The 26906-nt window shown below is 42.0% G+C and overlaps 1 protein-coding gene across 6 annotated transcripts in view; it reads right to left on the bottom strand.

Moving 5' to 3' along the window:
• RAPGEF5 (Rap guanine nucleotide exchange factor 5) overlaps window positions 1-26906 on the bottom strand; it is a 241565-nt gene that overhangs the window by 5678 nt on the left and 208981 nt on the right. For all 6 annotated transcript variants that reach the window (XM_074367361.1, XM_074367358.1, XM_074367360.1 and 3 more), the window contains 7 exons: window positions 22623-22745; window positions 20774-20952; window positions 15416-15506; window positions 12408-12458; window positions 11525-11612; window positions 6717-6781; window positions 1174-1228 (listed from right to left, as the gene is read on the bottom strand). In XM_074367361.1, the coding sequence (XP_074223462.1) occupies window positions 1174-1228; window positions 6717-6781; window positions 11525-11612; window positions 12408-12458; window positions 15416-15506; window positions 20774-20952; window positions 22623-22745 (652 nt within the window). The remainder of the gene's footprint in view (window positions 1-1173; window positions 1229-6716; window positions 6782-11524; window positions 11613-12407; window positions 12459-15415; window positions 15507-20773; window positions 20953-22622; window positions 22746-26906) is intronic.

Raw genomic sequence — 26906 nt, 5'->3', positions numbered from 1 at the left:
GAAGCAAAGCAGAATGGAAGAAACACAAACCCATTCCTCATCAGCATTGTTATACTCGAACATGTGAGTGAATCTCTGTGCCAGTGTTATTGCTATTTCTACTGCAACTGCTTTGCATGTGGGTAGTCAATGGAGAATTACATAAGCACAGATCAAATCATGTTAGTTGATGTGAACACTTAGAAAATTAGGTCCTGTATTTATGATTCTCTCTTTCAAACAACTTTGTAATCCACACAGAAGTTCAGTTGCTTTGTTGGAGGAAAATATTGCCACCCAAGACCAGCTTGGACAGAAAGAAAATTCTTAAGAATATGTACCAAATTGTTAGTAGTCTTTTCCTTAGGATGTGAGACATTGATTTTTCTACTTCATAGATACTACTGTGTTGTTGGAAAAAAATTGGTTTGCAATGAGGATGTATTATTTAACAAAGTAAATTTTAATTAGCGGTCACTTTTGATTGATTTATAATTATTAAAGCCTTAGTTTCCTGCTCTGCATCCACAGGGTGGGTAATCTCCCTTCACCAGTACTGGTGTCAGGATTCCACTGTCCATGTGACAGCTCCTTGAACTCAATACAGTTGATTTCCTTCCTTCTTCCTGCTATGTTTTAACACCATTTAAACATAGTGTAAATCATTCCTGAGATTTAAAAAGGAGCAAATATTCCTCCATACATTCATCTCAGTGTGGAATCTACAAATGGGCTCAGAAAAATACTCTTCCAGTGAAAGGCAGCTCCAGATAGGAAGTTTTTCTTGGAGAGGAGAAAAGATTCTGGAAGGCTGCTTTACGCACATTTACAAACTATATTCTTATTTCCAGGAAGGCTCCAAGCAAGGAGGTTAGGTCCAGGTCACTCCTGATAAAGCCAGGGGTCATTCTGAGCCAGTGGGCAAGCAAACACGACTTTCTGGGTCAAGGACAGAGTGGGAACTTCTGACTGTCTAAAGTCACTCTGTGCAGTGGACACTGGCTGCCAGGACAGGACCTAAAGCTGCCATTTCTTGTTTTACTCTGCATCCCAAATGTGCGGTGATGAAACAAAGAGAGAATACAGTATATGCATATGATGTGCATATTATATACTACAATCTGTTTAAATTTATTTCCACCAAATACCAACTTACAGTAAATGAACAGTCCACACCCCACTTCAATCACTCACCAAACTGGTTAGTCCTGCAGTGTCTCAGGGTTCGGACGGTGTCTGCAATCATATGCTGGAAGGCAGAAGAGGAAACACGTGAATGGAAGGGTGGTTTTGAGAGTTGCCAAGGGAGCAGTGCTGTGAGGACGGCTGGACTGTCTAACACCTTTGGGTGTAAAGAGAAGAGCTATATTTGGAGCTGAGCCTAACTTTAATTAATTATACTGAGTTTGGATGACAAAAGAATATTCAGACCTTGTCTACAGAAACAGGAGCTCTCAACCCCAGCTGCACAGATTCTAACTGAGCCACAGGAAAACCTGCTGTAAAGAAATGCAGCACAAGACAACCTACCAAATGGGAGACAATATATGCAAATGATATGACCAGTAAGAGGTTAATACCCAAAATATATAAGCAGCTCATACAACTCAACATCAGGAAAACAAACAACCTGATTAAAAAATGGGCAGAAGACCTGAATAGACGTTTTCCCAAAGAAGACATACAGATGACCAACAGGCACACGAAAAGACACTCAATGTCAATAATCATCAGAGAAATGCAAGTCAAAACCACAACGAGACATCACCTCACACCTGTCAGAATGGCCATCATCAAAAAGAGCACAAATTACAAATGTTGGAGAGAGTGTGGAGAAAAGGGAACCCTCGTACATTGTTGGTGGGAATATAAATTGGTACAGCCACTGTGGAAAATAGTATGGAGGTTTCTCAAAAAACTAAAAATAGAACTACTATATGACCCAGCAGTTCCACTCCTGGGTATATATCTGGGGAAAAAAAAAAGAAATAAAGAAAACACTAATTCGAAAAAGTATATATACTCCACTGTTCATAGCAGCATTATTTACGATTGCCAAGCTATGGAAGCAATCTAAGTGTCTATCAACATATGAATGGATAAAGAAGATGTGGGGTGTGTGTGTGTATGTATGTATGTGTATAAACAAACCAGGGAATATAACAAAATGAAACAGACCCACAGATACAGAGAACAAAGTAGTGGCTACCAGTGAGGAGAGGATGGGAGGAGGGGCAAAATAGGGGTATGGGATTAAGAGGTACAAACTATTATGTATAAAATAAGTAAGCTACAAGGATATAGTACAATACAAAGAATATAGCCAATGTTTTATAATAACTACATATAGAGTACAAACTTTAAAAATTAAGAATCACCATGCTGTACACTAGTAAATTATTTATAATGTACATCAAACATACCTCAATTAAAAGAAGAAAAAATTTTTCAAAAAGTATATAATAAAAAAAAAAATGCAGCAAGCCCACCCTCAACCTACCTGTCCACATTTGCTTGTACTTTTCACTTCAGGTGCAATTTCCCCTTCTCCCCATGAAGCCTTTCTGAGATGGCCCTTCCAGATGGGGGAGGCTCCATTCCCAGCCTTCCCAGTATTCCCTGTACAAGGCACGCTGGGTTTGTGCTGTGATTACTAGGGAACTTTCCTCCTCCTCCAGACCAGGTGCCACGGGAGGGCTGGGCGTGCCCAGCACCTACCAGGTGGCAACACACAGTCACACATACACGCTGAGTGGAGGCAGTAACTTTTGTGGAATCAAAGATGCAAGGAACTCAAATGGTGACAGGAAATGAGATATTTGTGAACGATGAATATTTTCTAAAACATGGATATCTATACAGAGGCCGTTTCCTGTTTATAATGGTCATTCCCTTTTACAGTCTTCACTTATCTACTTTCAAGTTCTCACTGATCTCCAGGCAGTTTCTTAAACTCACGGATCCCCTGGCCTCACACTTGTGTCTCTGTAACCGTCTTCCAGCTCTCGCTACCGTTTTCAGTTCTCCAGGGTAAAGGAAAGATAGCATTTAGGACAAGACCAATCTCCACTGCAGTTCCGCCTGCATCACTGTCTGAATAACCTCCAAACACGTCATCCTGTTCTGGTCCTCTGAAAGTCTACAGTGACGCCAAACATGGTCTCATACGAAACCCAAATATCATCCTGGTATTCAAGAATCAACGTTACCCATGATCTGGTCCTTCAAACCTTCCTAAATGAGCCATCTTTTTTTATTTCAATTGAAATATAGTTTACTTACAATATTATATTAGTTTCAGGTATACAACATAGTGATTCAAAATTTTTATAGATTATACACCAATCAAAGTTATTATAAAAGTCTGGCTGTACTGCCTGTGCTGTACAATATATCCTTGTATCTTACTTATTTCACACATGGAGTTTGTATCTTGGGCCACCATCTTTCATGTCCTGCCTACACACACCGAACTCAGAATTGTCCATGCACAGCAAATCATCAACGAAGTACATCTAAAATAATAGTGTTCATACTAAGAAAATTTTTTTAACTTCAAATCCAGCAGATCTACAGAAACATTCTTTGAATATGACCTCCTTACTAAATTGTTCTCATGGGAGGCGCGTCTATTGTATTTCTACTCAGTAGTGAAAAATTCAACAGGACGGTGATCACAGCAACAGCGTGAGTTGTGCTGGTGAAGGAAATGAAACCTGACGCACGTCTGTGAACTTATTGTCCAATTGCCTTCCCCGGATTTCACCGCTTCTCCCAGGACAGCCCCTCATGTCAAGCTGTGGCGTCACCCCGATTTCTATCACGTGCCATGAGCACAGCTGATGCAGGGAAGGCGGCTGGAGGGCGGCCTTGAAACCCGAGTCCTGATCCCATCTCTGGGTTTTCTGATGGGGGAGGGGGGCAGCTATGACAAAAGATGATGCTCTTCACATTGAGGGATAAAGAGGAGGGGAGAAAGCATTTGCTTCTTCATTATTTAACAGTGTGAGGCTGGAGCATTCAGAGGTGCAGAGGCAGCGAGGGGAACGATGGATATCTTGTCAGACCCAGTGAGCACTTCTAGGTCTCTGTGTCCTCTGACTTCATGTGTCGGCCTGGAGCAGCCAGATAAAGACAATACACTGAATTATCTGCTCACTGGCTCAAGCTAATATCCATCAGGAGGGACTGGCTTCCTACCAGTTAACTCAGTTAGGTGCTATTGGTTCATTATTGTGAAAGATGATCCTATTTTAGCTTAAGTGAAACCCTGTCTTCTGGTAAGAAATGTGCCTTGAAATGACTGACTCTATCAGGAAATTCAGCTTTTTTACTCTGGCATCCGAGTATAATAGGACCGTGTGTGATACAAAATGGAGTTTTGTCCTTCTGGAAAAAACTCTAACTTGATCCTGTCTTCTCTCTGTAAGGAGAGGGTCAGCACGAAGTGTGCTGTATCTTAACTGCCATCTGCTTTGAGGACCAGAAACCAGTGATACCAGAGTCTGCTCTCTTTAGAAATAACGTGCTAACAAACCCCAGGGGGAGGTGGAGGGACTAGTGCACCTGCCGTGCGCATGCACAGCTGCACTTAGATCCCAGTGGCCTTTTTAGTAAGAGTTCTCTTAAGGAATTTAAAATTTAAAATAAAAGTTTATTTATGCCGTTACTTCCTTGAGCTTTATTAAGGGATTAAGGGCACATACAAGTATTGACCCTAAGAAAAGTACTGTTAGACTTTGTTCCAATCCCTACAGTTAGTCTGAAGTCTTGGCACCTGGGCCAGCAAGACCTAGACTACATTCAGTGGCATTAAAAGGCTTCTGAACTGTTGGAGAAAGCAGGGGAACACTAGAGATGCTGGTCAGAATGGAAGAGAAAAGGGTGTAGGAAGCCTTCCACTGCTCTTTCCCACTCATGCCTGTATCAAATCGTTCTCTTGCTTTGGCAGCGCTGTCTCAGTGGAATGACGCAGTGAACTGCACCAATCACTGGTTCCTTTTGCAAAGGAGGTCAGCCCCCAGCCTGCCCCGAACAGTAGACAACAGTCAGCTTATAAAGAGTACACCTGTTCTCCCGTGCTCCCTCTGGCTTAGTCAGAGGGAAAGTTAGGCCTTTAGAGGGAATTCCACCTGGTGTGACACACCTCACCCCACATCTTCACACACTCTCTCCAAAGCTTACTTGGCACTCTCAAGCAGACGTGTGGCCAGGATTTGAAACAAATATTGACCAAAGGCTTCATTGTCCTGTAATCATTTCATCAACCAAACGCTGGTGATCACCCTGCCCACAGATTACCAGAATGCTAATGCCTACAGTCTTCAGTTGCAGACAGGTGCCCTGTGATCTATCAGAATATTACACAGTGACACAGACCAAACCTGTAAAGAGTAAGTACGAGAAAAGCTAATACTTTAAATATCCATTTCCAGCTGTGCTGGTTTGAGTGTAGTATCTAAAATAACTAAGCTTGATTCCAAAGCACTTAGCGCAGAGAGAGGCTTGAAAAGTTATAGTCACATCCACTTCAAAAATAACTAGCCAGAAAGTGATCATCTTCCAGTAATTACAATGGAGCTATGCAAGACATTCCGAGACGTCAGCCTTCCAGATGCCAGCTGCTCGTGTTTCCAGGTTGCACTGGCTCTGTGTCACCTCGTCTGGGGGTGACGCGTTAACCTCACAATTAGAACTGGGCACTTATGAGGCAAAGGTCAGAGTCCAAGCCTCGTCTGGACTCATCAGCTGGTACTCTGCATGGTCATGGGCTACGGCCCTTGGCCCATTCAACTTCTTCTCAAATGCCTGACCCAGGCTCTCAGGGAACCCGGAGCCTTCTCCCGAAAGAGTTCACACAAATCCATTAACATGACTGAAAAGGTCATTCAAAGGCCAGGGCCTATGGACAGGCATCACTGGTATCACCTTTAGCCGCGCACGCAGTCTAATCCACGACACTAAAGTTCACCTGTCAGACAAATCCATTCTACTTAGTAGCCAGCTAGGTCTCTGCAGCACTCCTGTTTTACAGCTGCTCAGCTCTCACAGGCAACTCCTCCTCTGCCCTCCGCTGCGCATGAGAAAGGCAAGGGGGTGCCCACTGCATGACAAAGCACCTGGGAATGTCCTGGAGATAATTCAGGAAGAGGCATTTCAGTAACCTGTAAGGAAGGACTGGCCAGGGACCCCTTCCTCAGGAGCAGGGAGGGCACTCTGCCCTGCGGCTTTCTCCACAGTGGTACCATTTGTCCACAGGCTGTTGGCGGGGATCCTTCCTCTCACATGCAGACCCTACAAGCCCCATCTTCATATCCAAGACGGACGTATCTCCCCAGAAGGAGAGCTTTCTCCTGGGCCTCAGAAGCAGAACATGCCAAGACACCGAGGGAAGCCTTTAAAGCAGTAAGGCTGAACCTCCTAAGTGGGAGATCCTGCCAACAGGACCCTTACATTTTGAATCCTTGTTCAAATACACTCAGCCACTAAAGTTAATCTAATGAAGTTTGTTCAAAAACAAAAAGCAGACTTTCACATTTGGCTCTCAAAACCTCTCCAGTACACTTATTTTTAATTGGAGTACATTTTATTGACAATTCACAACCTGCAGCAAATAAATCACACCCCCAACCCCGCCATTTAATTGAGAAAAGTGCTTAAGCCATTTGTTTCTTGGAGCAAGAAAAGCACAATTTCCCTTACAGTGGGAAAAAGGAGAAGTAGTGAAGTTTACATACCAGTTTTTCAAAATTGACAAGATTATCCAAAAACGTTTTATTTCCTTCATGAATAAATGTTACATCTGAAAATCAAAAGCAAAAAGATATATGTACCATTAGGAATGGATCATGACTCAGGGCTGAAGTGGTGTACATGCAATGTAGCTTACAAATTTTTCTTAAACATTATGGATTATTTCATGCATTTGACAAGGCAGCTTGAAACTGAATCTGCATAGTATTTGATATGAGAGGGCGTAAGTTATGTGTGTGGGGAGAAAACACTGTAACATTCCCACCAAGTATCTGTCTTGCACTCAACAATGAAGGCTTTGACTTCAACCCGCTTAATATAAGCTACCACTATCCTATAACTTGACTGGTTCATTATGTTTTTAGGCCAGAACACTGAGCAGAAAAGGACTGAATACCCGGAAACAAACAGGATTTTAATATTTACATGTTTGCTTTTTAACAATCCCTGGCAAAGTATATGGGACTTGCTTTACTTAAGACATTAAGGTTTAGATTTAGATGTTTAAATTTAGACTTTTGGTTCTCAAAGCAAGGGCCTGACTGGGTATTCAAAGGGAGTGAGAAGAGCAGGTTTGAAAATGGCAAGGTTTCTGGGCCCATTCAGCCACTGGAAGCAAGCATCACCGATGGAAACCACATAAAGGAAAGGAGGATGAAGGTACATTTTCAGAGGAAGGGAATGTTACATTTGATTTGAGCCTCACTGCATCTGAACTGACAGAAGATATTCAAATAAAAACCTTTTGGTTTTAAAAATCACAGGAGTGATAGGGATTTGGGAATTACTTTCAATAATGACGGCAGCTGAAGCTCTGGAAGAGGATGACATAAAAACACAAATCAGAGGGTCAAGGACTGAGCATGAGGGAATCCTCACAGACAGGAATCAAACTAAGAAATGCTCTACAATGTAAAGAACGTGCAAATAATCAGGTTACATCAGATATGGAGGGCAAACCAAATGAAAATAATTTTCAAAAATCTTGTTAAAATAGCAATATAAAAGAGGGAAATGAACAGCTTAATATTCCTATAAATAGAAAGGGAGAGCATTTGCATTTAATCAAGACTTTGATTCTGCTGCTCCCTATGGGGCAATTACGAGCTAGGTGCTTGGGAAAGCTGCCTCCAACACATCCAGCTGCTGAGCTTTGACTTCCCACCCGGGGGCGACACCAGTTACATAGTTACACGAGACACTGGTACAACCCTCTTCTCAAGGCATCCTTTCAACGGAACTTGCAGCCTGGCTAGACAGCAACCTCTTCCTAAGCTTTTTTCCTTTTTTACCTCCTTTCTTTTTTTAAACTGGTGTCCTAGCAGGAAAACAATTTGGAATTATGCAGTCATCTGACAAACTCCTTTTATTTTATTATCTTCCATGGTTTTGCTTTCAGAATAGAATTGCAAGCTCTCACTCTGAGACCCAATATTCAGAAAGAGTAGCCAACACAGGTTTTTTTTTTTTTTTTTGTACAGCAAGTAAAGCACTGTGTGCACTCTACCCACATTAAACACCACCCATAAGCCTAGTCTCTCCTCACTCCCGGAGGTTGTGGATTACATGAATGATGACAATAATACAGTTTATAATGACTAACAGTGTCAAATATGGCATTAATTCATTTAATCCTCAACTACAGACTGTAAGGTAGAGCCCTAGTAGGAAAGCATGTGAAGAAACTACGGTCCAAAGAACGAGCACAGCTGACCTAGGATCACAGCTCTAAGACTCAGAGCCAGGATCCAAGCTCGGGTAGCCTGTTTGCTCTCACCACCGTGCCTCTCTGGTACCTGGAAGGACTTGGACGTCTCTTACAACCTGTTATAGTCAACTTGCTGAATTCATGGGATGTGGGGTGCCTCTGCAACTTTTAAAAGTATTTCCTTTGTCTGTCGCCCCTCTTATCTCTTCCCTCTCCTCTAGCTGGGTGGTCTTGCTTAACCTCAACTCTCAAGGGCTTATCGAAGTCAGCAGATGAGGATGGTGGCTCTATTGAGGGTGGGGGTTGTTAGGATGATGCTGGCATGAAGATAAGGCAGGGAAGATGCAGCTGGCCAGGTGGGGAGGGAAGAGAGGCTGGAAGGGGCTGCTGCCCAGAAGGAGATCTAAATGGCTGAAGGTTTTGATGCAGATGAGTGGCAGGTGTGTGATGAGGAAGGCGTGAGAGAGATGAACCAGCAGGCAGCTGAGCTCAGAAACTGGGAACTCAGGACTTAAGTCGGGGGCTGTGGAGCAGTTCAGGATACCCACCGGGATCAGGGTTCTGGAAATGAGTACCTGCCAGACCCTTCTATCTGGAGACACCTGAACATGCTCCTAACACTTCGTATAATAGAAATGATGCCATCTGAAGAGATGGCAAATGAAAGAGAGGGAAGAAACATACAAGTGCCTTAACATCCCCCTAAACCTGCAATAGTAATCTCCACTCTGAGATACAGACACAGCCTCAGGTTTATCCTCAGACCTACCTGCTGATTATTTACTCTATTGGAGGGAATACCATCTCCAAAAACACCACACGATACAGACTATTCAATTGCTTTAGAACCTGAGCTCAGCTGGATCCTTTTGCCAACACTTACGTAGGGTTTCCCAGTCACTAATTTCTGAACTGGATTCCACAGTTGAGGGGGAAGTAAATCAAAAGGTAAGAAATTCACCGGGAAACAGAAAAGCTGATGGCTGAAAGCATTTTAAGTTTATGTGCTTACTTGATAATCTGCATGCTGTTGGGAATTGACCATCTCAAAAAAAGTGAAACAGGGGAGCCATAATCTTTCTTAACACCCACAGAGTTCAATTTGGTCTTTTTCTCTAACCAAAAGCAATCCAAAGTAGGAGGCACAAACAGATGTGTGGGAAGTTTTCATTAAAAAGTTAGTTGCTCTAATGTGGTTTACTGCGAATTTTAAAATAATTTTGTAGCTAACAAAAGCTAAGAATTAATGTCGCTTATGCTTTTCAAAATGTCTCATCTCAGATGTGATATATACACATTTAAAATTTTACATTTCCTTTTTTCCTGTGGAAATTATTTCAGACAAAAACGGTGGCTTTAAATGCAACACAGTACTAATGTTTATTTTTATAATGACGAAAAGATAAAGGAAAAATAAGTGCTTGTTTAAACTCTAGAGAGCTAATTTAAAAAGAAAAGAAAAAATGTTTTCTTTATTAGTGTGAATGAGAGAAGGTATCTTCAGTAGAAAAAAGAGAAATTTGTTTTGCTGCTAACAAAGAGGTGTAGGTAAGCTCAGTAGAGCAGAAAATTGCATCCAAGCTAAGATGTTTAAGTGTGAGACACCTGACCACATTAAATATTTTAGAGGAAAACCCACTAACATATAGCAGAAAGCTCGGCTCACATCTAATTAAGTTAAAGGGACACTGTTGACTATTTTCTCAATACCTGAAAAACATTTATTGTTTCAAAAATTTGTCTTCCTAAAATCAATTCCTTTCCTAGACCTGTCTTCGTTTCCTATTTTGCCTATTTGTGTCTAAATAATTCTGTTACTTCCCACGTGCCACCACCTCCACTCTCCAGTTGGTATTTTATTTTAAATAAAAATCAAAAGCCTGAATAAACTATCTCAGAAATAAATATGAAGAATAAAGTGAACATTTAAGTTTTACAATCTCTCCTTATTTCATCCATTTACATTTAGCAGAATCTTTTGAGCTTGAATGAAGCATTCTGTGTGCCTCTCAACTGTCCTAATATATTATTGCTTCACAGAAATTCTTGCTTTATACAAGATGAAGGTTAACTAAGCAGCTGCAGGGATGCAGAACAACTCAATAATTTTCCAAGGTCTGGTTGTTCTCGAGAGAAGCAGAAAAGGGAACATCAGCTTTATTGCTGGGGGGCTGGTGATGCGGGGTGGGTGGGGAGGAGGATGTCCAGGCCAACTAGCAATCTAATTTCTAGGTAATTCATTTCCAGAATCACCTTTATGGGTGTAGGCACTGGGGTCTGATCCAACAGAATTTACAAGCCTCTGAAGGGCAGAGGCAATAAAATTCCCTTGGTAGGAATCAAAATATGGCCAAGAAAGATGACCAAATCCCTTTTCTGCGGAAAGCACACAGGTAGGATATATACCAAATGTCAGGAGCATGGGCCAGATTACAAAGAACTTCCCTCTAATCAGTCCCTTTGGTTTGAATGAGCCCACTGAGCTCTCATTAGTAAATTTAACTAACATGTTTCATGATGAGTTATCTGGTGCTGTCCAGAAGTCAGTGGACTAACGTGGTTCAGTCACACACTTTCTCAACCAGATTCTTGAAAGAAGAAAGCACATTCTCTACCAGGATTTTTCAAACACTGTATTGCTTGTGTTGACCCAGGTATTTCTCACACAGCAGCAAGCCATGGGCTGGATCTCTGAAATTTAGATTGCAAACGGACAACATGACTGGTCACTGTTTGGGTTCTTAATGCCAGCCTTACTCTTGGTTGAATTAAGTGGACTGTAGTCTCAAAGGAAATAAGACAGCGCTTAGAAGGAGAATAAAAGAAAAACACAAAAGTGTCCAGGGCCAAGCTTTGTGAGTTGAGTGAAGAAGCTCTGAAGTCTGCTCAAGCACAGTGAAGCATTTTAGGTATCTCAGAGATAACTGAGCATTTGAAAAACAATTACAAGCCAACACAGTTAGGTCTGAATGTCAAAATTACTTTAAAGAAATAAACTCAGAGTCCTTTATTTGCCCTCTATAGTTAGAGCGATATGTTTCTGGAATATGGAATTACACAGCATAAAAGATAGAAAATCATTACCTTTAAGCAATAAGGGCATGAAAGGGATTTTGGGAGGCTTCATCTTTTTAAATGCATCTCGGTAGGCTTTGTGATTCAGGGAAGGATCCTGCCGAACCAAGCAGATGACAAAGAGAAAAAAATCAATGTGCTATAGAAACAATTCTAAATCCCACTTTTGCTATACAATTTGAACATGATTTAGATATAGCGTGGTCCTTCCTAAGAACAAAGTAGATAAAGGTTTCCTAGGAGAATAAACTCACTAAATTAAGGCAGGAAATCTAGGCAATGAATGAAAGTCAAGTTATTGGTTGACAATAATGGGAAATGACTGCAAAGGAGAGACACCTTTTGATTGCCCTATTATTTTCCCTCAAATAGGTTCTTTAAGCAGTTTCCTCTTCAGAATTTCCATCATGAGGTAACCCCAAAGTCTTTTGTTAGGCATGCTGCAACGAAAAACTGCCTTCATAATGCACAGATAACATAGAGGAAACTAGAGAACAGTTTTATTGTGTTCCAAAAAGAAGACTGTACATTTTATATCTAAACCTAAGAAATGGTAAAAAGGGAAAAAGTCGAAAAGAACAATGCAGGAGAAAGGCACACCGAATTTATGCTGATTAAATTCGAGGCTTTGAAATGGATTATGCTTAAAAATCTGTCTTCTGAAAATCAGACCAAAAGGACCATTCTCACTATCTTTTTCCACAGAGAGGAAGAAGCATTAACTATCAGCTTGCTTCACACCATAAAAAGCAAAGCTACATTTTCACACACAAGTGAACTAGGCTAAGCTACCAGCATGGGAGAGGGCGGATACCGACCACTGACATCCAGAAAGAAACTTGACACTGGCAATCAATTTGAAGAGTAAGTTCACTGTGGCTCAACTACTTACTGTTAAACTTTCAAGTTCAGAGAAAAGCTTCTTAAACTTTCCAGGGATTTTCTAAAAACAAACGAACAGAAAAGGGCAAAGAAGTCAGTTATTTTGAGAGGCACTAAGGGGAATGTTTGTTAAGCTCTGTTTACATACATCACATTTCTGAACCTAAATACCTCTATCACTTTGTTCTACCCTGACTGCTTCTCATTATGCAATTTTCATCATTCCTTAATGTGATGTTCCTTGGGAATGTTGCTAAAGACAGTGTAAAATAAAGAACAGCCACATGACTCAGGAATCTAGCTGGTTAGACATTCCACAAGCTGGGGAGGTTTTAATAAAAATCTGGATTTCAGTTCCATAGCTTACCTTTTGACAAATGCTCTCATCTTCTTAAACAGTCTAGCTGAGTGGGAAATAATCATGTTGGCTGGTGTTTTTTGTACATATGATATAATTATGCTTCACAGCAGAGGGCTGAATAGTGAAACACCATGAAAACCTTAAGTGATGATACCTGTACTTCAATGGGTAGAATCACTGAAGTGTACAGATCAACCACACCCACAGCTGGATGAAGAACGACCGAGGACAGAAACATATGCCATCCTCCCTAATGAAAATTCAGGCCTATGGAAGAAGGGTCTGGAATTTTCTAGCCTGCTTTTAATGTGGTTAAGTGAAAAGCTGGATGCCTTAGTAGTCAGTCTGAATTTGAATTCTGATTCCGCCCCTTTCTAGCTGTTTGTTTAGTTCGAGTCTCCAAGTTCTCCGAAAGATGTGGAGACAACTCATAAGAAGCAGGGCTGGTGCTCAACAAATTCCAGCTATTAACACTAGTGACAACGTTCTCGAAGATGTGTGGGATTTTCCATTTCCAAAACAAATCAAAATAATGAGGTAAACCCCACAATAATCAGACTTTTAAACTTTAGAAATAGACTTTCCAATTTGATAATGTTGAATCTGGACTCAGTTTATCACAGCAAACAGGTTGTTGGATATGTTTGGAAACTACTGTTACACATACCAGCACACATGTATTAATAAATGGAAGACAAATCAAATGAAAAAAGATAAAATGTCAATGGCTGCAACTGATTCCAGTGGTCCTTCTGAGCTGCATATCTTAGTCTGCTGGAAATTCCACACGAATGTCCCAGTGGCACCTCAAACTCAACATATCTAAAGACAAGCTGATCTACTCCAGGGGTTGGCCATGGGCCAAATCTGTTTGCTTTTATAAATAAAGTTTTATTGGAACACTGGCATGCTCATCATTTACAGAGAAAACACGTGGCTGCTCCTGCACTGCACTGGCAGAGCTGGGTCACTGCAGCAGAGACCAGATGACCTGCACGGCCTAAACACATTCAGAAACTGGCCTTTTACTCAAAATGTTTGCTGCCCTCTGTTCTAGTTCCTCAGACCTACTTCTTTTCCTGTATTGCCTATTAGGCAATATTTAGGGTAGTGTGATCACTTGCCAGGGCTGGAAATACTGAGGTCACCTCTGCCAGGGATGCCCACCCCCAGGGCTCCCAGCAACTCCAACTCCAACTCCACCTCCAAGGCCCGGCTGCAGGCTCAGCTGCCCTCAGACAGAACAATCCCTCCACTGCTCTGCTGTGGTCCGACCGGACCTCCTTCATCACAGCACGCTGTGTCCTAATCTGGCCCATTTTCCGTCTGCCACGGCGCTGGTGCAGTGCCCTGCACAGAGCAGGCAGTCAGTGGGCACACGAAAGGCACGCTGTTTGAATTGAATTGAATTGTTCTCTTCTACATGCCTGCTAATCAAAGCTTCTCTCTGGGTTTAATTTAAAATTCCACTCTCCTCCCTGACCCTTGCTAGCTGTCTGTCTTCCTCCTGCTCTGATCAATAGCCGCATTTCTTGTCCACCTCCTTTAATCTCTCGAAGTGCATGCGCATCGCGTCTGCTTAACCAGAGCTGCGGGCCTTTCGAGTCTTTTCTCTTGAATCCCTTTAAGGAGCACTGACCCTGACGCTCCGGTCACCATGGGGCATTCCATCAGAGTATGGCCCCTGACACAAAGAAAGTGAACCCAAAAGTTGCCCAGAGACCCACACTGAGATCTAATGTGAGAAAAACGGTGGTGGGCCTGTCAGCATCTCTCCTGTGGGAGTGTGAACTGGGAACCAGGAAAGGTATGGGGCAGGCCGTGCTGGGAGCTGAGTCTGAAGGACTGAGGAGAGGCCTTGATGGTTAGAGTAAGGATGAGGGGGGAACCAGTACCAGGAACAAGACAGGCAGTCAGGAGGGAATGGAGGGAGAGAGAACCCCAAGTCCAAAGAAAGAAGGTGATGGGGCTGTGGGGGAGGCAGAGGGCCCTGCATCTCTTTCTGGCTTAATTCAGGGACACCCCAGTTTCAGCTCTCCCCACATATACCCTCAGAGCCCAAGTTTCGGAAAGTGCGTTGACTTGAGCGGCCTCTCTGCATGAGCCCACAGCCTTCATCACCCTACAGGGACAGGCAGAGCCAGGACTGGGGAAGCCTGCCACCTACCACATTGTGCGGGCAGCTTTCTAAGAAAAAGAATACAAAATTACTTCATTTTTGCAAGTTTTACAAAGATACACTTCATCGACATGAATACACTGCCAGGAGCCCTGCGAGGGAGAGATCCAGGAGCTCACCATTCATCAGCTTCTCAGCAAATCTGCTTTCTGGACACACAGGTGAGCTTCTGAAAGGACCATGTGGAACTGTAACTAAGCCCTGAAGGGAGTAAAGCCAGGAACTAATTCTAGCTGGGGAGCATTTTATAATTTTTGTTTCTTTCATATATATAGAACAATTTTAAAGAACATTTGCTCAGAATAGTCCCTACTGACTTGAGACATTAATTTTTAACTCTTCTTTTTCTAGTAGTACTTATTTCGTTTAAACCATTTAAGTCAATTTATTTTAAATAAAGGCTTTTTAGGTGGAACATTTCCCATTGCATTTCATCTGTCTCCCAATCCCACCCTCCGTATGGACCCCCAAGGCTCACCTCCCAGGTCTGGGACAGCCGGCTGACGGAAGCAGTGTTGAGACCCATCACAATAGCAAAGAAAGAATTCAGGTTTCTCTGTGCTTTGCAGCTACGGGATAAAAGAAAGCAGAAGGCACTTTGAAGCCACATCCTTTCACCAGATGATCACAAAAGATAAAGCTGCAAAGACTCTCCTAGGCCACAGAATTCAACGTCTAGGGCAGGGCTGAACTCTGCTCGATGACCTCTGTACCCTTGACCTGTGGGACGGGTGTTACTCCCTCAACACAACTGATCACAAATGCTTCAGCAACTCCAGACCTTCAGGAAAAGATCTGTGCTCTTGATATTCTCTGGACACTCACAAGATTCCTCCTTTTAAAAAACCTATTTTCGATGCATTTACAATTTCAACTGAAAACTCTCAGAAGTTTATGTATCCCCTACCCTCATTATAACAGCTCTCTGGTCCTGTCTCTAATTCGGATCTGCCTTTCTTTTTTGACAAACAAGTCTCTCTCAGCTCACAGGTCTAAGCTCCCCCTCTCATTACATTTAGGTATATTTTCTTTGCTTTCAACAAAATAGCTACTATGATATGTATATATTTAAAGTATGGCATAGAGGGAGGATACAGCTCAGTGGCAGTGTGCTTAGCACGCACAAGGTCCTGGGTTCAATCCCCAGTACCTCCATTAAAAAAAAAACAAATAAGTAAATAAATCTAATTACCCCCCTCCAAAGAAAACAAAAACAAAACAATAAATAAAGTATGGCATATACTATGGGGATACTCTCCCACATTTCTCATTTAAGGAAATAAAATGCAAAATAAGACCATGTTGAGCTCCATTTACTGTGTCAGGTTATCTGCTCTACACAACGTCAATCGTGCCTTTCAACTTAATGAGTCAAAACTCCACTGATTTTCAAAGCCAGCTGAGGGGCTTGATACAGCAGAGGGAGGTTGGGCTTCCAGTCAGCTGGAACAGCCTGTGCATCCCAGACACTCCTCAATCTAGGATGTATTAGAAAACAATTTCTTTCAGATTCACAAATATATAGAGAACAAACTAGTGGTTATGGGTTGGGGGAGATACAGGGATGGGGAATTGGGAGGCACACACTATTAGGTGTAAGACAGGCTCAAGGATGTTATTAGACAGCAAGGGGAATATAACCAATATTTTGTAATAACTGTAAATGAAAAGTAACCTTTAAAAATTATATAAAAATAATTTTTAAAAATTTAAAAAAGGAGACAACTTCTTGGAGGCAAGTTTCTAAGCCTGCAAAATTATTCTAACTTTATAATTAAATATGAAAAAATATGAAAGTGCTTAGCAGCAAGTTGGGTGCATAAAAATTACTTGGGTACCCAGTGTGGGATGTCATCTCTTCCATAACAACTCCTTCAATGTCTTAAATAGAATTTGGGAATAGTGTATATATAACTCTGCCTCCTGCTTTATCAGTTACATAACGTGTTACCTATTATGGATTCTTCACTGTCATCATTAATGGCTATATAACACTTTATCAAAAACATATTTCATAATTTGTTTTCTTTTCCCTCATGGCTGACATTTAAATTATTTTCAATTAAATACAATTCAATACAGATTGAGACAATAAATATCTTTGTGTATAAAACTTTTTACTGTATTTATGGTTTTTTAAAATTAAGCTAGATTTCTAGTCAGAACCAGGAAACTGGTTTGGGCTCTTAAAGTGGTAATACGTAGAGCTGGTGGTGCCGGGCCGGTCCTGCCTGAGCAGCCTGCTCCCGGCCTGCACACTCCCAGGGCAGCTGTGCCTGGGCATCAAGGCAGTGGGGGAGTGGGGGTCACACCTGGGAGCATTTTGGAAATTCTATACCCATTAATAGGGGAACCTGGAAAGGCACTGTTGCCTCCATCCCTACTGTTCAAAGCATCTGGGTGAACACAGTCCTCAGGACCCCCACCGCTGAGTCTCCACGGGCCCCGGTCTGTCTGTCTCACAGTCTTCCTTCCAGTTTTAGACTCTGCCTCCAGTTCCCTGGTAGGCAAGAGGACCTGAAACTTAGCCTAACTGGCTCCTTCATTTGGTTTCTGCCAACTTTCTCCTGAGTAGACCCCACTTGGTATATTCCACGAATAAACAAACAAGACTCTTCCTAGTCTATGATTTAGAAATCCACCTATTTCTCAGAAACACTGGTGCCTAAAGGCGTCAATACTGCAACTCTTCTTTCCTTATGCCATCACTTCCCTCACTCCATCTTCCTATCTCATCACAACCTGGAAAGTTCACCCCAGCCAGAACAGACTTCAGTCAGCTCCATCTCTTGATGGGATGATTTGAAATGCCAGGCTCCTCTGTCAAGGTTTTTGTGATCAGTGAGAACTGCTGCACCCCTGTCTCACCTAGAAGCTCGCTCTCACTCCCACCTTACTGCATGATGGAAGCCCTGATGGCTCTGTCGTTTCTCATCACTCAAATGCCTAGTGTACAGCAAGCCCTTCAGACAGCATTTGTTGGAGCTAAAAACAAGACCTTTTTAGGGAAATAGTTTTATTATTATTCATTATAAAAAAGTTAAAAATTCTTCTTTGTATTTGGCATCATTTAACTATATGAAATCTTAGATACAATTCTCAATCCTTTTATCTTTCAGCTCCCCATAAACAGTTTTCCTGGTTCATATCTCTTTTTTGTCATATTTAAAATATGAATCTGTAAGAAGAACACCTGAATCTGTAAGAAGAAAAAAGAAATTAATATAGACACGATTTCTCCATAAGACAAGAATTTTTTTTGGTAGGGGAAGGTAATTTGGCTTATTTATTTACTCTTAAAGGAGGCACTGGGGATTGAACCCAGGATCTCATGCATGCTAAGCATGCACTCTACCACTTGAGCTATATCCTCCCCCTATAAGACAAGTTGATACAGTACAAATATGGACTACCATCCCCATCTGGAGCCCTCCTTTACCAAGCCTCATTCATTCCATCAGAAGAACAGACTGTCCGACACTAAAACATTCCAGTTCAGCGAACACTCCTTTGTGTGAAGAAATAAAGTCCACTCAATCCACAGAGGAGGGGGATGGGATTGGTGAGGAGGAAGGAAACATGAATATGCAAATAGGATGCCGTAGGCAGGGAAGACACTTCATGATCACAGAAATTACTGTTTTCCCTCGGCCATTCCTACTACTGTGATTGTGAAGAATTTAACTTTCTGTTTCTTTTGGCACTCTCTTCTACAGGCTAGGGATAGAGAGCAGTATAGCAAATAATTGAAGAGCATAGGGCCATATGGAGAAGGTACGAATATACGTATTTCATTTCCCTGAGGATAGACACAATCTTATACTGGGAACTAAGCTATGTGGTATCATTTTACTCGATGGGGTATTAATGCCCCATTTCACCAAGTAACTGGCATTTATAAGAAACCTTTTGACCCAAAAGAGCTTCAACTTTAAGGAGTTTCATAGGCTATTGTAGAATGTGATGGCCAAATTAAAAAAAAAAAAAAAGCAGCAGCATTCACCATAAAAGCAACCAAGATTTAGGCTTATCTGTAATCCATCTCTCCTTCCATTCCCAGTCACATCGAACAGCAGGTCAGGTACTTCCATTATCTCTCACCCAAGTAAACCAAATATTCTGCTTCTGGGGTCTCCTTGCCTAGAGTTCAGTCTCTGTGCTACTTTCAGATCAACCTTCCTGAGGGACAACTCAAATCATATCCAACTCCTGCACAAAAACTTTCAAAGAATCCCTAGTGTCGTCTCAGTTCAGTCCAAACTCTTCAATCTGAAAGTCAACGTCCTTTCCAATCTGGTCCCACCTTCCTTTCTGTATCAGTGTCTCACGGCTTCCTTACAAATACCTTCCACTCTGGCCAAACTGGACGAGGTTCATTTCTCTGACCACACTCTCTCTGCCTCCAATGCGCTCTTCTACGTCTTTCCTCTGGTGAGTTTGACCTCCATGGAGAGTGTGCTCTCTTGAATTCTTACCCAGAATTCAAATGTAGCTTCAGATGCTACTCTGTTCCAAATGTTGTTCTAATCTATCTTTCCCACGTCTTTGGCATAAAGCTTCCCTTCCTCTAAAGCCCCCAACAGAATTTCATCTCATAATAGAGCACCCTTCCCCTTGTTCTATTTTGCAAATTAACCATTTGAGTTATAGAAAGTATCCTCCCAGCAGACAGTAAAGTCCTGGAAAGCAGGGCTTTGAGTGTAGGCTTACTGTAATTTCCCCACAATATCCTCCATGGATGTGCATATATAATGAGTGATCAATACATATTTCCTGAATATATTACACTGACATGTACTCAAAACTGTTTGATATAAAAACTACTTTGACAAGTAAAGGAGGAAAAAAATGAGAAGACTAGGAGGTAAAAGGAACTGGAAAATATTTTGGTTCTGTTGGGAAGCTGTCCCAAGAGTAGTCTTAGGATGTTAATTTGGCATTTTAAGAGATGCTCCCGGGAAATTACTAAAATACCATTCTACCAGCATTTATTGAGTCACTGCTATTTACCAAGTTCAGTACCAGGCACCCCAGGCACAGTGATTGATTAGAAACGGTCCCCATCCTCTGGAAGCTAACACAGCCCAATGCAAGAATCCTATATAAAAAGGTAAGTTTAATCAGCATAATGAAGAAGTTTTAAAAAAGGGCAAAAAACATGTGTGCACCATGGTAGGGGGTGGTTGTGGTAGGGAGTAGTTGACCTTGCATTTGAAAGTCAGGGATGATTTCAAGAAGGAAACAATATTGGTCTTGAAAAATCACAACAATTTGCTGGGTGGAAGTGGCCATTCTAGGCAGAGCCAACAACACACGTCCGGGCTTCGATAACGGCATGCAAGGGAAAGGGACAGCCACTTAGAGTGACTGCAGCGTGGGGTGAGGCGCAGAGGTCGGGGAGACCAGATGGTGCAGAGCCTGCTAAGGAGTTTGCAAAGTTCATACTCTGGGCATGAACGAGCCAAGAGCAGAATCTTGGAACGCATCTGATTTTCAATGATTCTCATTCACTGCTACTTCCCCCATTTCCCTAACCTACTGTAGCTCACCTGGCCACTTTGTAATTTACTTGCATGATGGCCCCATCACACGTGCACTGCCTGCTTTTGTCTATAGCAAAGAGCAGAGTGCTTCAGCTTCAGTCTGGTATTCTGACATTTACTTTAAGATATACATACTTCAAAGGCAAAGACAGAAATATTCAGAAACAGACCTTTTCAATCACTTGGTCACTTAAGTCAATATTATACTTTTGCATCCCAACTCTTCTTATAATTGCAAGAAAAAAAGGCTCAGGAGAGGAGAGGAACTGCATTTTTTACCACTAGAAACTCACTGAGCGGCAATTTTGATGAATTTTTTCACCAGCTGCACTCGCTTGCCCAGCTGGCTGCAGAGCAGAATCTCCGTGGCCACCCAGAGCTGGACTTCATTGCATCTCTGCAGCAGAAAGCTGAGGTTCATTGTGTGCTCCCCGCCTCCTTGTCTGCTGAATGTGAAGTAGATCAGCTCTTGCTGAAAGAAAGTATATTTATGCCAGCAGCATTTATTTTTATAGCACAAAGTCAAGTTGATTCAAAATTCAGTCCATTTTTAAGAGCTATGGCAGGTAGCCACTCTCATACCATGATATGTTATGAGAACATAGCAAACAGCAATATATTAAATTCAAGACAATTTATCTTGACTTTAGAAATGCCCTATTGAATAATGTTCACATAGTGAACTTATATAAATATGTGAAATTTTTTAGAATGTAAGAATGATGTGTTTCATGAAAATCTAAGGCATTCTAAAGTTTAAGTCATAAAGTTAAGTCAAATCCAAGCTTCCCAAACTCGTTATATAGGCAACTTCAAATGAAAATGAGTATCACTAGCATTTGTTAAGATGCACATTAGACCCTCACATTTCAGTGTGAATCAGAATCACATGAAGGCCTGTTAATGCACAGACTGCTGCGCCCCAACCCCCAAATATTCTGAGTCAGTAGGTCTGTGGGCTGGCCTAAATCTGCATTTCTAACAAGTCCTCAGGTGTGCTGATGCTGGTCTGGGTACCCATTCTTTGAGAACCACTAATAGAAGACACTGTCAAACCATAATCCAAAAGAGAGTGCGATTAGGACAAGACACAAAATTTACAAAATTGAGTTAGACCAGTAACTATTGATATAGACTGGTCATATGCAAAGCAATGGAAGAAATTTGTTTCTAACTGGATGGGTAGGAGGTGTATGTGTGTGCAGGTGTGTGTTTTACAGGAGTAACTGACATTCTCCCACTGCATAAGCAGGGACACATCCTACTCTATTAACATTTCCAAAGTCACAAGTCATTTAGCTTGAATGAGTTCACTACTTGCTCCAATGTAGATCATCACGCTGGAATATTTCTGAGGAGAAAATATGAGGATATTTAAAAGACATTCCAAAATAAAAGTGAAGCTTGGGGTTCCCTAAGTTGGGCATGAGTTCCTTCTTCAGAAGGAAAGGCCTTTTATAATGAAATATTTCATGACACAGCAAAGCAACCTCAACACACTGTAGCACAGAAGCACCTCACTTCTCATCTCCTGATTCCTGTGAGGCTTTCCACCGGCCATGGTGATTCATTAATTGTCAATAGCATTTTGTACCTCACCCATTGTTTTATAAGTATTTAAGCTGTCCTCGGGGAGAGGGTGATGGACATGAAAATTTGAAATACACCTCAAAATTTTCAAGAAAGTACTTGAAGTCTTGCAGCATAGTCTAAATTTATGGAATGTTCTTAAGAATGGGTATGTATGTGTAAGTATATACAAAATGTGACTCATATAAGTACTGTAAAGGTCCTGGAAAAAATTAAAATATCATTATCAAAGGTCTCCAATGTACAATGTTTCTTCAACCCCATTAGAGCTTTATCTACATATAAATATATACAAATGCAAATGTTTTCAAACAAAAAAAATACAGCATATGTATACTACATCACACAAACATACAATTGTATTAGGTGCAAATGAAGTATGATCATGCCTTCTGATTTTCCTAGTTTGGGGTCAGTCTTTCAATGTATTTTTGGGCTGTAGTATCCTAGATTATGGATCTTTTTAAAACCTAGTCATGCACAAATATTCTTCAAAAAGAATTCACAGTTAAAATCGCACTAGCTTATTTTATTGTTCCATTCTTTACTTACCTCGTGAATTGAATTGAAGAGGCTCCAGTCAAAATTCATTAATTCCAGAGCAAGATCCCAGGTGTTCATTCCCAAAATCCTAACCGACCTTTGCTGTGATTCCTCATTGTCTGCAAATGGGTTCTAAACAGACAGAGGCAAAAGGGTCCTCAGTAAATTCCCAAACGTTTGGCACTGAATTGTCTGGCCACAGAAAGGCACCAGAGGCCCACTTAAAGAAGCAATCTTGTCTGAGTGCACTTACCATTTTCCCTGGTCTGTTCGCCTTCAGTGAGTTATAGTCAATTTAGGAAACGGACTTGGAAGCAGTAGAATGTGATCAATGATACTTCACTGAGCCGCCCCTCCCCCCGACATACACATACACATGCACGCACGCACACACACACACACACACACACATATGTGCACATACAAATCTGATTATAAAACACTGCCCCAGCAGACAGCATAATGAAAGCTAAAGCCCTGAAGTCACTGCGGCTTCTGGTAAGAATTAATGTGTCAGCAGGGTTAGTATAAAAACAAACAAAAGAAATGTCACGGTGCACTTCAATAAGGACAGACATGGCTTTTACAGAAAATATGTTTAACAAGTCTCATCCCAGACACACATTTACAAATTTGATTAAAATGCCCATGGAAAGCAAAAAAAAAAATTTTTTTTAAATAGAAAATAAAAAATAATAGTGACTTCATTTATACCCCATGGTGGATGATTATTTTAAAGTATCAATTACTTTCCCTGTACAAATAGCTATGAGTTTGCTAATAATAGTATGTCCTTAAAATCTGGCATAAAATTATTGAACGCTACCACAAATGTAAATCTATTGTCACCGTGAAATATATTAAAAATTATTTGCAGGAGGGGTGGGAATAGTTCAGTGGTAGAGCATGTGCTTAGAATGCATGAGGTCCTGGGTTCAATCCCCAGTACCTCCATTAAAAATTTTTTTAAAATAAAAATTATGTGGCATCTTTTTAAAATATTTGATATTTTCTAATAAAGATATAAATTCTCCCATTTGAAGGGTTGGACTTGAATAGTTTATGATGTTAAAACAGTTCTTGGCTTGGAAGAAAGAGAAAGGGACTGCAAAAATAAAGGCCATAGCAGGATGAAGGGAATACTGTAGATTCCAAATATTAACCTCTATTTCTTGAAGTGCTAAAAAAATTATTTGCTATAAGTTTCCACAAGAGATTCAATGTAGTTCCCTGTGCTATACAGTATAAATTCGTTGTTTATCTATTTATATATATTAGTTAGTATCTGCAAATCTCATGTATGACTGAAGCATTATACTGTGCACCAGAAATTGACACATTGTAAACTATACTTCAGTAAAAATATATATACAAAAAAGTGAAAATTAAGTATTCAGTATTGAATCCAAAAAAAAGAAGAAAAATAAATTATCCACATTTTCAAATTTTTATGTTTATGAAAAGGTTTCCTAATTTTAAAAAATGACAAGATTTTCACAAGCTTTTCCACAAGAGACTTGATTCTCTTCAGAGCAGGTCAAGGCATAAACCATCCCTGTGTCCCCAGAGTGGGATACAGGGTGGATCGAGCTCAGTAAGGTTGTAAAGAATGAATTCAGTGCAAACACTGAGGCGCTGAGGTGTGGGAAAGCCTCCCAGGTTCCTCAGAGATTGGTCTGGGTACACTGGGACCAGATGGACCCACGCTGCACCCCAGACATTCAAAAAGCCCTGAGTTGAAGTAGGGGAAGACGGCGGAGTAGAAGGACGATCGCAGGTCACCCTCTCCCACAAATACACCAAGACCCACATCTACAGACCCACTCAGCCAACCAGAGCACCTGTGGAACTCCGACAGAACATCGCCCTCTTCAAAACATAAAGACGCCAAAAATCTGGTAGGAGAAAAGGAAAAAAGAAAGAACAAAAGGCAAAGCAGCGCGGGACGGGTCCCGTGGGGAGGGAGCGGCAAAGGAGGACTGGTGCTCACTCGCTGGGTCTCCCCTCTCCAACTGAGAGGCCAGCAGGACGGAGGGGGAGCCTCTGAGGCTCGGATCTGTACAGAGCAGCCCTTGACTAACAGAACTAAGTTAAACGGGCACAGAGCGTCCCCCCGACACCCAGCCTGAGATGCGGGCCGGCAGCGGCGGGCAGGGCCAGGCTGCACAAGCCCGGCGGAGGACGGAAGTGGCTGCACGGAGGCAGCCCCGGGGGAACGCAAGGGGCTGCGCGCCGTGGCTGTGGGTGCACAGGGCAGAACAACCTGGGCCCTCCATAAAACAGCAAGGTTGATGTGCTCTTCGGGGAAGGGTGCACACCCCCATCTCTGAAAACCCGCGGAAAGTTTTCGGAGGAAGAGAGGTGGGGCTCAGGCACAGCCACCATATCCTCCGCGCTGAGCACTCAGACGGGGGCGGGGGCGAAACCTGCATCCACACCGAAGGGTTTACCAGCCTCAAAGGCCAGACTGAGACTGGCCTGCAGCCCGGGGCAGATAGGATCCTTCCATCCTGGTCCCTCAGAGAACTTGCTCCACAAAGACAAACAAGGAGCTGGGTTTTGGCTCGGAGCAGGGACAGGGCTGTCCCTCGGTCTTCCCGGAGCCCACCTACGGAGCGCCGAACAGGGCGGAGCGCGAAGCCGCACAGAGAGCGGAAATACGTTGGCACAGGTAGAGGGAGAGCGCCCCCTCCCCCCCCCCCACCCCCCACCCCCGCCTTTGGGCAGGAACACAGCCCCTGACCGAGGTGCTGGGAGGGGGCACGACCCGCCCTCCGACCCGGCCAGTCTGCAACATCTGACTGCGGCATCCGGAGGGGCAAGCGACCCGCCCGCCCACAGCAGAGAGCTGCACCTGACCCAGTGTTAGGAGGAGGCGCGATCTGCTTGCCGACAGGTGCTGGGAGCAGCACAGAAGAGGGCGCCAACGGAGGGCCTCTGAAAACAGCAAGCTGAGCTTCCAAAACAGGACGAAGACAAAAAGACTTCACATTAAAAGCACACAGACTCCAGGAGAACACCGACAACCCCCCCCCTTTTTTTTTAAATCTGTTTTTACCTGTTCTATTTTCTATTACTCTCTTAAATTTTACTTCTTAATTCATTTCTATTTCTCTTGGGTTTTGATGTCCTGCTATTGATTAGACACAGGTTTCAAATACATCTATTCATCTCCCCCCCCTTTTTTTGTAAAGGTTTCAAAAGGACGTCTCAACCCGATTAATACTCTGCTTCAACTCACTCTTCTATTATTCATTATACACTGTTTTCAAACCCTCTTTCTCCCTTCTTTTAAAATTCTTTCTCTCTCTTTTTTTTTTTTCTTTTTTCCCTAAGTTCTATTCCTAAATACGCATCAGATAGATAAAATCCTTAAGGACCAAAATAAACAACTGATACTCCATAAACCACAGTGCCAAAGACGTATGAGCAAGATGAAGAAGCAGAAAAACCTTTCCCAATTAAAAGAACAAGAGAAATCCCCTGAAAGAAAGATCAACGAAATAGACATCGGTAGCCTACTAGATCAAGATTTCAAAAAAGGAGTGATCGAATTGCTGAAGGAATTAAAAGAGATAGTGTTTAGAGATATAAAATATGTCAAAAATGAAATTGAAGCTATAAAGAAGAGCCAAGTAGAATGGGTAAACTCATTGACAGAGATGAGGAATGATCTAATAGCTGTGCAAAGCCGACTAGATAATGCAGAGGAACGAATTAGTGATCTAGAAGACAGGGCAATAGAAAGCACCCATTCAGAAGAACTACAAGAGAAGCAAATAAAAAATAATGAAAATAGCATAAGGGACCTATGGGATAATATAAAGCGTCCCAATCTTCACATAATAGGGGTCCCAGAAGGAGAAGAAAGATCAAAGGGGATTGAAAAGGTTTTTGAAGAAATCATGACTGAAAACTTCCCAAACTTAAAGAAGGAATCAGATATCCAAGTACAGGAAGCTCAGAGGGTCCCAAACAGGAAGAACCCAAATAGACCCACACCAAGACATATCATAATCAAGATGGCCAGAGTCAAGGATAAAGAAAGGATTCTAAAGGCAGCAAGAGAAAAGCAAAGAGTAAGTTACAAGGGAACCCCCATAAGGCTCTCAGCTGATTTCTCTACACAAACACTACAGGCCAGAAGGGAGTGGCAAGATATATTCAAAGCCCTGAATGAAAAAACGATGCAGCCTAGGATCCTTCATCCAGCAAGGCTATCCTTGAGGATAGAAGGAGAAATAAAGAGTTTCACAGACAAAAAAAAGCTGCAGGAGTTTAGCAACACTAAAC

Source organism: Camelus bactrianus, chromosome 7 (genome assembly GCF_048773025.1).
Source record: "Camelus bactrianus isolate YW-2024 breed Bactrian camel chromosome 7, ASM4877302v1, whole genome shotgun sequence".
Lineage (NCBI taxonomy): Eukaryota > Metazoa > Chordata > Mammalia > Artiodactyla > Camelidae > Camelus > Camelus bactrianus.
Note: the sequence above shows the minus strand (reverse complement) of the source record. Positions and strands in the feature narration are given on the sequence as shown.